The sequence below is a fragment of the Zootermopsis nevadensis genome, unplaced genomic scaffold (assembly GCF_977971745.1).
Source record: "Zootermopsis nevadensis isolate Lab colony 2312 unplaced genomic scaffold, Znev_1.0 Znev_ptg000050l, whole genome shotgun sequence".
NCBI lineage: Eukaryota > Metazoa > Arthropoda > Insecta > Blattodea > Termopsidae > Zootermopsis > Zootermopsis nevadensis.
Genome location: NW_028259182.1, coordinates 1516441 through 1530361, shown reverse-complemented (window position 1 = coordinate 1530361; position 13921 = coordinate 1516441). Strand labels below are relative to the sequence as shown.

The 13921-nt window shown below is 33.3% G+C and overlaps 1 protein-coding gene across 9 annotated transcripts in view; it reads right to left on the bottom strand.

Annotated features, from left to right (window-relative positions):
• Positions 1–13921, bottom strand: part of slo (calcium-activated potassium channel slo) — a 186836-nt gene that overhangs the window by 49644 nt on the left and 123271 nt on the right. For 5 of the 9 annotated variants that reach the window (XM_022065186.2, XM_087361028.1, XM_022065199.2 and 2 more), the window contains 5 exons: positions 10144–10296; positions 8940–9095; positions 7258–7370; positions 2948–3103; positions 1523–1599 (listed from right to left, as the gene is read on the bottom strand). In XM_022065186.2, the coding sequence (XP_021920878.1) occupies positions 1523–1599; positions 2948–3103; positions 7258–7370; positions 8940–9095; positions 10144–10296 (655 nt within the window). Of the gene's footprint in view, positions 1–1522; positions 1600–2947; positions 3104–7257; positions 7371–8074; positions 8188–8939; positions 9096–10143; positions 10297–13921 lie in introns of all 9 variants that reach the window. The other 4 variants (XM_087361033.1, XM_087361032.1, XM_022065221.2 and 1 more) reach the window with 1 other exon arrangement.

The window sequence follows — 13921 nt, the reverse complement described above, 5'->3', positions numbered from 1 at the left end:
CATGAAAGCAATCTCAAGGAGCCAACTTCCCAAGTTGGGCTCAAATTTATGACATACAATTTCTACCAATTCAACTCAGATAAAGCAGTAAGTTTATTACTGCAGTTTAGTAAAGAAACAAATATACGGCTGTCTTTGATTTCTTTGATTTTTTATATGAGTGTATTTTTGAAGAACTATGCATTTCGCACTCTTTATATAAATTACAAAGAAAAACTCAAATCCTATTAATTTTAAAGTTGCCACCTATTCTGAAGTCCATAATTTAGATACAAAATTTCTTATTTTATAGTAACAAATGTTCACATCTTTGGGTCTGAATAAACCACAAAATGGTTCAGTAGTAGAACTACAGTCCTATGTCATGTTATAAATTGCCATGACAAGTGTTTTTATGGGTCTGAAGGCTGTTAGCACATGCATAAGTGTTTTTCTGATCACAAAATTGGCTTTCTCTGCATGATATTAAGGTAATAAAACTCCTTATTCACCTGATAACAGTCTCACAAACCCATAAAAGATGCCTTCCCATGGCAACTCACAACCTGACTTAAAACTGAACTGCTATAATTGTGCCTCCTAGTATGTATCATGTAAAAAACACCACACACACAATCATATTTACCAGAGGTTACAACCAAATGAAAATCATACCTCAGCTAGGAATTCAGTTCTGTACAAACTATTTTGCTAACTTTTGTGTGCTGAAACATATCGAGTACAAATTGAAAAATAAATTTAACTATAACAATTACTTAACATTTCCATTCGGAATTAAGATATGCGGCATTCACAGACTTCTACATAAAACATTTTAAAGCCTATCTTTTTTTTCCTTATATTTTGATTTTCTTTGCTAGGAAGGAGATAATGTGTCTGCCCTATCTACTGATGGTCAAAACCCATAATATAGGAATCCTATCCAGGCTAAAACTCAATTTCTCTCCCCCTTTTGTATATTCCATGTCCTACTGGGCAAAAAGACGTCCAAGAATCCTAAACTAACAAAACCATGCCACAAACATATGTATGCTTGCTTTACCAGAGCAATCCACAATCAAAAGGCAGGGCAGAGGACTGGGTACTTAAGATTTTATTGACTAATGGGCAACAACATGAATCAGAGATAGAGAAAGATATAAGAGTAGAGAGAGCTATGTATGCAAACCACTTCCCATCCAATGGATCAACCAGTAACAGCCGATCAATGCAACAGAGCAAACAATCAAAGAAAACAAACATGTGACCAAGAAGGAAGACATCATTTCCAATATACACATGTTAAAAATACACCAACAAAATAAGGCCATCTTTGATACTGCAAGCCCAGAGAGTGATAAAGGTAAGACAGTCAAATATAAGAGACAAAATAAACTCTGAGCTGCATAGCGAGACAAGAGTAAAAGGCATTTTAATGATACAGAAGGAGAGTTCTCACATAACATTAACAGATATATGTATATAAGAATCTGTTCTAAATTTCAGTAATGAAGCAAGATCAAAGACTAGAATGGTTACTCACAGTTTTTGCACTTGCATTTCTTGATGAGAGTTTCATCCTTGATGTCTTCATGGCAGACCTTGCAGTAGAACCATGCCCTATGAAAAGAGGCAAAACAAAGTCAAATCAAATTTCTGTAACTTAATTTTTATCTCCATGGTAACCCCATGTTACATATTCTTACTTGAAAAAATGTATAGACTCTTAGACACAATATATTCTCCATCTGTTCAGAATCTAAAGGTTAACACAGTGTTCACAAAACCTTGTCTTCAGATCATATCTTGAACCAACTGAATCCATTCCACCCATTTACATCCTACTTCTTTATGATCCAATTTAATTTTTCATTTCTACATGGCAGGATTTGAGATTCTCATGGCAGTGAATATGAATACTGCTGTTTTCTGGTTTGTAGCATCATGTAGTCTGGTAGAAGTTTACCAACATTTCAGATGCAGAAAATACCTATGAAACATTGATAAATTTCTACCAGACTATATGTTAATACAAACCAGAAGACAGCCATGTCTATTCCCACTTAGCTCTACTCTAACATCAAAAAAATTTCCTCAGCAACATTAAACCAAGGACTTGCACAGACATCAACTTTCTTCCTGCAGATTTTTACTTTATAAAAATATCAACAGTAACAGTGGCATGAAATACTTTATTGTGTAGAAAATAAGCTATGACAAGATTTTCTCAAAGAGTAAATACAATTTGAGTTAGCCCTTTGAGCTTCACAGATAAAAAAGTATCAATGTTTAAAACTTTTGGGAAATAAACATTCAGTGAAGTAAGAAATATTTGAAGACAGCTATCTTCTGGGTTGTTGTGCCGTATAGTCTGGTATAAGTTTACCAACATTTCGGAGGTCCTTGCTGCCTCCATCATCAGGGCAATATTTGAGCCACTTAGTTAAAAGTGAAGTTATAATCTTAAAATACAAATATGATTAAATATTAAGTGCTATTTCCCTTCCAACGTTTGATTAACTCATTAACATTTAGTCAGCATTACTGTCCTTAGGTGTGATGGGCTCACAACATTTCATCAATGCTATCGCCCTTTCCAGGTATAAACATCTCTGAATATTTTTGCAGTGCTATCATTATTCCCAAGTATGAAAACTCTGTCTGTGGTATATTGTGTATATGACACTCTGACAGTATCACCTTCCCACAGGTTTTGTAAAATTATTCTGTACACCTCTAACAAAATCCTTGAATATGATGAATATAAATTAATATAGAGTAGATTGCAAACAGATAAATACCCATCATACAAAGGATACAAATTTCATTAATTTTTACATAAGTGGAACTTGCACTGCTGTGCAATCAAGCATCTCACACCTTACAATTTCATATTTAGCAAAACACCCTATCCATGGTGAAGTTAGATAGAAAGAGTAATCTGAAGCAAAGATGACATGACAAGCACCTCTTGACCTCATCAGCTGACTGTGCTATGAAGAATCCTTGTGTGTTGGCCTGTATCTTGGCACCTCGTGGATTGATGGATATCTTGCTATCATTGCCATCTTGACCCTTGATCTCGATGGCCAGAAGTAACAACTTCAGTATTGTGAAGCATAACCTGTTGAAATCCACAATATAACTACCTGATTTTCCCATCACCTAAAGTTCACTTTTAATTGCATCTTATCACTTATATAAATACCTTGCAAACTGAATTAATGTTTGTCTGCCATTATGAAAAAGAATCAAATGATTTTTCAACTATATCTAACATATTCTTCAAAATATTGTCCTGTCAATAACATTTATATTACAACTGTTCTAATAAGCAAAGAAAGTACTTTTTAAGTACTTTTACATGAACATTTAATCTGAATGAGCCCTACTTAACATTTTCCTTTACTGTTACCAAAAAGAAATCATGTTTTTCTAACCACATACACCAGATAGAGCCAAGTGGCCATTTTTGTGCTTTGGTCATCTTTACTCAAGCAGAATGACCTCCGGTTATGAATTTACAGATGGTTAGGTGGGCCCTAGAATCGTTCCAAATATGGCAGAGAAGAGAGAATTTCAACATCCCCGCCAGGAAACAAACCCCAGCGATCCAGTTTGTATCCTGGTAGACCTATCGTGGCCTCTAACTTTATATTATACAGTAAACAAATGCAAAGACATGTGACTCAGTCAAACGTATGAACACTGGTTACTACCAGGTGTAGTGCAAACAAAACCACAGAATTGCATAAACGAACATACGAGCAAGTTATAAACCAAACTAAAATTCAATGTAACAAACATTGTGGTCAAATGGTTAGCATTTCTGCTTCATATATTGGATGTCCCAGGTTCAAACTCTTGCCTGGAGAATGGCTATCATGGCCAAGGTTTTTTGTATTTTGTCAGACCCTCCAGGGAAATGCCTATTCAGTAATCATTAGGTGCTATATAATATAAGCCAAGTTAAGTAAACCATAAATAAATAGAATACTGTAAAAATTCAGCCCAGGTACACAGTTTTAATAAAACTGGTCTACTTTCCAGAAAATATGTAATATTCTTAGTATCAAGTAGGTGAATCTAACATATTAATATTAAATTATGATGGTTAATAACCAGAACCATCTTCATGCACAGATATACTTACTAAAGTTACATTATGCCATGCACAGTATAGCCACACAACATCTAATAATTAAAGCAATAACATTTTAAAACATCCAAATATACATACCTGCTACAAGAACAACAAAAAGAAATTCAAGGAAACACAACCTTTCACATTCCTAATGAGCTAAAAACTGTGGTGGTTGATAATTTTTTCTACTTATTTAACATTGCGTACTGTATGGACTCAAAATAACCAGGAAGAAAGAACCGGAGGACATATTCTGATCCAGTCTCTGCAGGTTATGTTTGTGGCCCTACCTTGCTCTTGTTATAATACTTTTATAATTATGTACACTAACTTGTATAGAAAATCTACATACAATAAAAATTAATTTAACATAACAATATGACTGCATATATGATTTCAGTCTGACCTGTTAAATTTGTGTAAAATGTTACAAAGGCATTTGATAGCAGTATGAATTATATTAAAATTATGCAAGTGACAAGTGATTTTAATATGTCTTTTTTATTTAATTACTTTCATTTTAATCCAAACATGGTAACAGCTAGATTAAGAAGATGTTTTTACTAAGGCTGTTTTATTCAGGAATTAAAATAAATTAAATATAGAAAAGTCCACAAAAGACCAACGTCTGAAATGGGAGTATATCAGAGTCATGAAATACTGTGAACACATACCTCAAATATTAATAAAATGAGTGTTACAGATCTGAACACCTTTGTTTCTTTTCTACAGGATTTATCTGCCTTTGCTGACTTTAGGCTCAAAGCAAACAAATAACATCTCTGTTTCTCAATGTGTTGTTCTTTTTATTGGATGTTTCAATAGAAAATAGAGAGCTCTCAGTAGTAAACACAAGAGAATTAAACAGATTGGAACTACTTATGCTTTCTCAGGTGAGGATGTAAGAAACACAGGTCAAGAATCACTATGGAAAAATTCAGCAGGACACACTGAAAACTTAAAACCTGGAGGGGTAAAAAAACTCTTCCATCACCCAATGTAAGAAATGAGGAGTTTCATATAGTAACATTATTATATTTTCTATAAAGCAAAGAGTACCAACACAATTTAGTGTTGGAACATGACAAACAATACCAGCCATTTCCTATTACAGATTCATAATTATATAAATAATATCCTTATCCCACTCAGACTGCAGCAACTGTGTGACAATACATTCTACATTTTTTAAAAAGAACTGAAGATTCCTTTCTTAAGCTAAGGACATTGTTCCAGAGTGAAGTAAAAATTCATAAGTCTTAAAAATCCAAAAGCAAAGCTATCACTTTAATTCCATTATCTTCCATTGTTTGCAACAAATAGACTTAATATCCACAAGAAAATAAGACAGCTACTTTATACAGAATATTTATCTACAATCTATATGTCTCCATAAGATTTTGAACTTATATGACCTGAGATTATCCTCCTGTTCATAAAAATAACTCGGTAAAATTAAAACAGAAACATATCACTGTGTCTGGAATAGTACAAGGTTAAGTTCTCCACAGGGTCTCTGTGATAAATCTAATATCTGTGAAACAATTAATCATGAATGGTCACATGAGGGCAAATTGCTTTTTCCCTGAGCAGTCTGTGGCCTATAACTACAGAGATACCCTCAACACTGAATCTACAGTCATGCTATTTGCAATCAACCTACTAGTGGCAGTAAGTGCTTGCAGAGAGAATAACTTAAAACAAACAGTGTAAAAATGACAGGATAGGTTAGAAAGGTAACATAACCAGATTACGAAATTAAAAGGTAATAAATTTAATTTAATTTAACTGATATTCAATAGTAATTTTTTAAATAAACCAGACATTAACATTATTCATTGCTGCAGAACTTGTGAAATACTCACAAAATATAAACAAATATTTCATAATGAGTACAAATTGCTTCCTCAATTGTCAATGAAGAATAAGAAGTTAATTTTTAAAAATGTAGATAAAACTAAGTACAAGATAACAGTGTTACTTAAACTTTGACAGGGTATTAATACAGAAAGAAACAGCAAACTTCTTCACAGCATTTTATGGAAACTGCATAGAACATCCAAGTATTGCATTAAAAACCGCAAGCCTCAGTTACATCGTATCTGGATAATGCAATTAAGAACATTATCACCAATGTTTTAAAATGCAGCCAACATTAAACTTGTGAGGTCATCTTCAAGTTACAATAAATAACACCAATAAAAATATGATTCTGTATTTTCCAGGTTATTATTTTTTGTATTAAAATGGGGTGGATTATGAGGAGTGTTTGAGCCATGCAGGGGAAACCAGCATACACTCTAAACCTCTGAGCCAGCTACATTCTAGGCTAGACAATGCTTGTGCCTGTTCAAGCAGAGTTATGAGGAATGGAAGGGACTCACAATTCACTGCTGTGTAACAAGCTGGCACTCAGAACAAAAAACAAAAATCAATTCCACACACGAGCTATCTTGTTATTGGCTTTTGTCATAATTCAAAGTCATTCCAACCTAGTGTCAGTGACATGGTTAGCCTTTCAAGTGCATACAGTATGAAGTCAGTTATATTACTTCCAGACTTAAGCAACTCATTCCAGATGAAAATTCTTAACTTCATTACAGCTAATAAAAAAGTATAAAGGAATATGTTTCTGTCTTATAAATTTAAGACTGGCAGTATTAAGTAAGGAAAAATTTCTACTTTTGTGCTGCTACTTAATAATTATATTAACAACAGTGTGTAGCAATATTACAATTTATCACATTTTAAAATTTCAGCAAATTCTATCCAATTCATTAAATTTTTTAGTTCACAGTACTTTAAAAAACCAATCATAAAAATTTACAAAAAAAGTCCTTGAAATAAATAAAGACCTGTCACAGATTTGAATAGTTCTGTAACAGTGATGCACAAAATAAATGTGCTACTACAAATACAAACCCCATCCAACAACAACCCAAATATATACAACCAACTAATCAATCGACTCCCTTTTTGACACAAATCTACCTGACCTCACACTATTTGTACTTTCAAGGGATGAACAACTAAGAATAGTGAGTTAAATCTACTATATTCAACTAACTGGAGTAATACATTAGTCTGGGTTTATTCTGGGGGAATACTTAAATTGCCAACAGCTGGCAACTTACTCGCTGGCTTGTGGAAATGTCATCCCAGTGAAAGAGGGGGACAAAGTTTCTGTGTACATCTCACAGCCAGTTCCTTGGAGGTAATCGTTCTGCCAGGCCTGAGTGTCTGGGGACTGAAAAAACCAACATTGGGCTGGGTGTGACATAACTCCCCAGGGGATAGGAACAGTCTAGCATACATCAGGGTACAAAATATGAGGTTAAGGGAAGGGACAGTCAGGTGTGTTGAATCCAGCACTGATCATACATCAGCAAACAAGGGAAGAAGCTGAGGTTTCCTAGGAAAACAAGATACATAGAGAAAGATGGACAGGCATACAGGCAAACATACACACCTAGAAACAGAAAAGTATCAGGTCATGGTTCATCAAACAACACAGGCTGCATATAAATGATACCAACATGACGTCTTTATCATCATCAAAGGCTTATGATAAAAATCCATTACATATTTAGAATGATTCTTATCTTTTCAGTATTTGAAATGATACATACTTAACAGAATACAGAGCTACAGAAAAATTTAGACAGACAGAACTGGAATTTTATACAGCAGAACAAATATCATGCTATGGGAATCATTTTACTGCCTCTTCTCAGGTTATTTCTGATGAAGCCTTGTTACTGTATTATCTTATATTCAGAATGTTATAGTCTTTTGATATACGTTTTTTTTTCCAAACTTAATGTCACATCTCATCTATACTTCCTGTGTTATTTGTATTACCAACTTGACAGCACTTGAAGAGGATAAATAAGTATGGTGCTCCTGTCGATAACACTGGATACAGCTGGCGGAGAAAATCTTCACACTTACTCTGTGGCCTGCGCAAACGGCATGCCTATAAACGTGGGGCTGAGTGTTTCCGTGTACATTTCCATTCCCGTCCCGCGCAAATAGTCATTCTGCCAGGACTGCATATCTGGTGACTGCATCATCATCATCATCATCATCATCATCATCATCATCATATGCCAGGGATAATGAACAACACACACTACAGCACTATGCTACTGTGCTACTGACATCCCCTGCAGGTCCTACTACACATAAATCTATATGTCTGAAAGTCAGGGCATGTATTAACCAAGTAAAGACATTTTACACATATATTATACATCAAGAAGAAATACATAGTTTATATTAATATTAATGTATATTTAGCTACTGTATATAATTCTTTTTCTATAATGCACCATTTATCACTGGCAATATTTTTCTATCTATCATTTTAAAGTGCCACTATTTATTGTCTTCCAAATTATTTGGCTGTAAAATTACTGAACAGTAATTCTGAAACATGAAATGGAATATTTACGGCAATGTTACTGTAGTACTGAAAAATATTAATGTTGCATTAGTATGCATTAAACACAGATATACAGTTTCCCTCTAATATTATTATCATTATCATCATAAATAGTAGAACTTCTCTTATTCTGCACAAAACGCTTTGACATTAATACAGCCAGATTAAACGTGATTATGGAACATAAAGTAACAGATTTATGAAGAAAGGAAGAAAGAAAAAACAGTTACAGCATCACCGTTGTATGTCATCCAGCCAATGGTGTCTGCAGCTAGCGACAGATAACAGGCTAGAAAGAATAAGGAAACTGCAAGTAATGTAGAAGTATAAAACCTTAAAATGTATTTCTTTGACACTGACTTATAAGCTTACCGTTTTGAAGGAACGCATGGCAAACAGGTTAGCCATCATGGTAGAAAACCCCGGTGCTAAACAGCTCTGTGCAATGAACCCCAGCTTCAGCTCAGCCAGACATATCACATCATCTCCCTGCTTCCAGTCCCAAGACGGGATGTTCAGAAGGTAGGCCTGTCAACAGCAACTTTTATCCTCAAATTATAATTATCAGGAATTTTATCCACCCATCAATTATATTTATTTATAGTTTATTTACTGGCACTGTCAGTAGCTCATACTACATAGTATTTGAAGATATAATTCGTATACAATGACTGGACTGAATATGGAATGAAGCTGTCATGGCCTAATTTAAGGTATTATCCTGGCATTTTTCTGGAGGGAATGAGGAAAACTATGAAAAACATGAGTCAGGATAGCTTGTCTCCAGGCCAAGATTTGAATCCAGGATATCCAAAGCAGGAATGTTAGCCACTTAGCCAAAATGTTCAGTCTAAAATATTAATGTAGTTTATATATGTCAAAAGCATATACACTCATATATTTTTGAAAGTAATTTATAAATGACAGGTCATTTGCAGAACATATTTTTATTTCAACCTTTTCCATATCCAAAATGTGAAAAATATAACATATAACATTGCAACCTTGTCATTATGCTATCCCATCAATGAAGAATTATCCCAGTTATGTAGGTGGCTTGTAGGTGAGGAAATCACCAAGGCAAGAGAAGGATTTATAGTAAAAAAGCTTACAAAATGGGATGCTTTTCACTATCATCCCATATCTCTAAACAGGAAGGTGCCAAAACAATGTAAATGAAGTAACATTCAATGCATTTACACCATTTTGCTATTCTTCATTTTTAATAAAGATCAATATTCATGAAAATCTTGTGATAAAAATGTGAAAAAAGTACATGTTAAGCATTTATGTGTCATTAAAATTACTTAAAATTCTCAGTAGTGAAGTCAGTTTCATTGAGTACAGTTGGCAAGCAATCACTTCTGTGTGCCTTATTACATATTGGTATGCAATGTGTTAAAAACAAATAAAAATTTCAATGAATATATAGGTGTCAATGAAACACAAATTTACTGATTCCTAATTATGAAAATCATCATCATCATCATTACCATTGCCATTACTATCACTATCATCATTGTCATCTTGAAAATAAGACAGAAATAACTGACAAGATTCATGTAGTCACGTGTACCTTGTTATGATATTGCATGAGCTGGATGATGACTCGAATGTCATCTGAGTAGTTCTTGATGGAGATGACCCTCATGATGTTGGCTGCATCCTCAGCATCAGGGTCTTGGCAGTACTTATTGGCCAACACCAGGCATGCATCTGCCTCATGCACCTGTGCCAAATTTAAGAGTCCCACAATAAAACCTGTCGCATTTGGGATAGGACGTAGCCACCACTAAACACTCAAGATTCCCAGTATTTGTTCAAAAGTAGCATAAGTGGGCATAAATAAAGTTATGCGAGGTCTCAATCACTCCTAGATCAATACAATAAGGAGGGAAACATAAGGGAGATAAACTGCATTTAAAGTGAAAGTTCAAACGTACTTCCATATAACATCTAAGTGTTAAATTGTTTTTTAACTTTAGTGACCTTCCAAATTGTAAAATTACAACATTTCAAAACCTGGATTCTAATTTTGTAATCAGGTAAAAAATGGAAAAGAAAGGTTTCCTGTCCTCCTTCCATCAAGCTCACAAAAATAAAAAAATAATAATAATGCTGAACATAAATTAACAATTTGTTTTTTTTTTAATTTTAAAAGCATTTATTTACATCTTCACATGTTTTATAGTTTATTGTGATTATTATTATTGGTTATACAGATAAATAACACAAAGTGAAAATATCTTACGAAGTAGAAAACGAATATTATCATGGTGTAGAATTGCAGGTCTTTGTGTATTAATTACGTGCATAACAATGACTGTTTCATTTCACAACCCATACAACTTCAGAAAACATTAAAGTTCTCCATATCAAATCATAATAATATGTTAATTATCCACAATTACAATTTACCGAATCTATTGCCACATACTAAATTTCTTTGTTCTGAATCATGGCAGTTTCTTTGGTATTAAATACTGATGTTTAGTTTAAGTTGCAAGATGGTCTAAAATTTCTATCATTTTGGTGGAGCTTGCTAAAAAAATATATTTAGTGCATACTACAAGCACATCAATAACTACCTGCCACCAACCAACTCAGAAGCATCCCTTCAGTCTGCTTGCCCACTTATAGCTAAGCACTAAACTGATTTCTTCCACTAAAGCAAGGCAAAGAAAAACTGTAAACTCTCCTTTATTCCCTCTTAATGATACTGATCTAGAAGACATCAAGTCTCTGTATAATATTTACACTCACTGGTATCATTCATATTCAAGCCACAGTAACATTTCCAGAAAGTTCTGGGACAAACCAACCAGGGTTTCTCACCTGAGAATCACAACTAAAAGGGGTTTCAGTGGTGAAGTTATAGGATTAACTTAATCCAGACTGTTATCAGTTTTCAGTACAGACAGGTAAAAGACACACAATATGCTATATTTTATTCCGATGAACCCGACTACATTTTTTAAAAGATGAAACCTATCATCTTATAGCAAAGGGTGAGAAACCTGGAACCAGATTCTCAAAATGAGAAGACATCATATGGGCTATAGTCGTCAAGCAATGTTGGCTATACCCATAACACACAAATATTTAAAATTAGTGAGCATTAATAACATGATACAGAAACATATTTTCTTTAAAAATATATATACAACATTACAATTATTTAAGTTATTTCTTAACATATTTAGATATGAATGAGTACCCATCTGATATCACTTTAAACAGACAACAGCATTTATGTAATTTAAAAATGTTTTGTATAACTTGCATTATTTTAGCAAGTGATTACAGCTAAACTACTGGAAGCAATAGGAACAAAGACTGGCCTACTATAAGGGCATGTCATGAACAGCTTTTACTATAAATAAATTAAAGTTATCATTTAATTTGTCTGCATATGATGCTTAAGCACAAATGAACATAATAATGCACCATATGACATATTCATCTAAATAATGTACTATCAATTCTATGAAGCTAGAGTGTAAAAACATTTCAAAGGATGCTCAAATTAAACAGTATCAAAGTGCATATGTCTATGCTACTATACAGCTTCTTCACTCTTTCTGTCATCACTTTATAACAAAATTGAGAACCTTAAACTGAAATCCATTATTATGCATAATTAAAATAGTTTCAGGATATTCATGCATAAAGAAATACTATACTTGAAATCTGTATATTTGATAAATTAAAATGTAACTCATAGGCAATGATAGCACTTCATACGTTTTAAGAAAATGTCACCTCCACAAAATATCCTCACAAAAACTCAAAGCTGACTTAAATCTCTAAGATAAAATAATTATGTAACAGCAACTTTTGTAATTCCAATACATCTCTAAACAGAAAATAAATAAATATAAGTAAACTACAAATATTCGGAGATTTCAGAAACTTGATGTGCAACATTGCATTGAACCCAATGTTAACATAAACCAGAATTTTAAAAATATTAATATATTAGTTCAACTTTGTATAAAGTGGTTATCAGTGTTCCTCAAATTACAAACAGCTTACATATTGTCAATATGAAATAGGGTAGCAGTTAACGTTTCTAACCTAAATACACGAAAAATATAGCATGCTAACATTCCCAAAGAAGAAAGATAGACAGGCAAGAAGTACAAAGACAAGAGACAACAGGACAGATTGTAAGAAAGAAGTAATGCCACTTACCGTGGTGAATCGAGGGGTTGGTATTTGTAACAGAACCAACACACATGTAAGCAGCCTAGATAATTTTTAAGCAAATGTTGACCACCTATATGATTGTTCTCACATCCATTTACTCAACATTCATTCTCTAATTCTGAGGTCACTCTTTTTGTCTGTGGCATTTTAATAGAAATTCCATACCAGAGTAATTTAATATATCTGACAACTTGAACATAAGACTCACAACATAATGTAAATATGTATGGCAAACAGCAACCTTTATGAACTGATTCCAAGCTTTCTTTTAATATCTATCACTGATTAAGAATCAATAAATATCCAAATAAATTACTGTTGTTGAAATTATCAGTCCCACACACTGGTGGTGATATAATTCACTTCCACAGAGCAATCAAACTTGTACCATTAATTCTGAAATGAAAATCTTCTTGAAAAGCCCAACCAGTAAGTAAAAGAATATTAGCCAATCAGAGCCAGAAAATATTGAAAGGAGATACAGCCCTGCACAGACAAATGGTAACAAGGAACTAAGTTCATTTCAGTGGTACATAAGGGTTCACATTTTGATAAATATTCTCAGAAACTACATCAGATAATTTTCTGATGCCCCACAAGAAGACTGAAGTCACTATGCAGAAGTCAGTTTAAAAAAATGTTTTTGATGAGTTTAACATTTCAAGAAGCATAGCATTAAACATTTTGGAATAGGGAATTTGACTTTTATAATCCACAGATGCGAAATATATTAATATAATAAATATTTTTAGTTGTTAGGTATGAAATTCATAGTGATTAACTCGCCAAGATGGTTATTTTTCAGAATATACTATCACAAATCAATGTGCTGCATGATACAGAAAGCCATAGTGGCAACTATTTGGCAGAACTGTCTGTAATATTTACCTACACCACAGTATAATACCTCAGAAATAATATAATGATGTTTCTTATTTCATTCACTAGACCACTGACAAGACATAAGTAACCTTAGAATGTGGATTTTTTAACAGTCACTGATATTACCAGTGATGTGCTGAAATCAATATAACACAGATAAATGTGTCTTTGTTTTAAATAAAAAGGCTTTTCTCACAAATGTTAACATTATGGGTTTACAAAGTTTTGTACCTCAGTTATTATCAGCACATCACTGGTTTTAC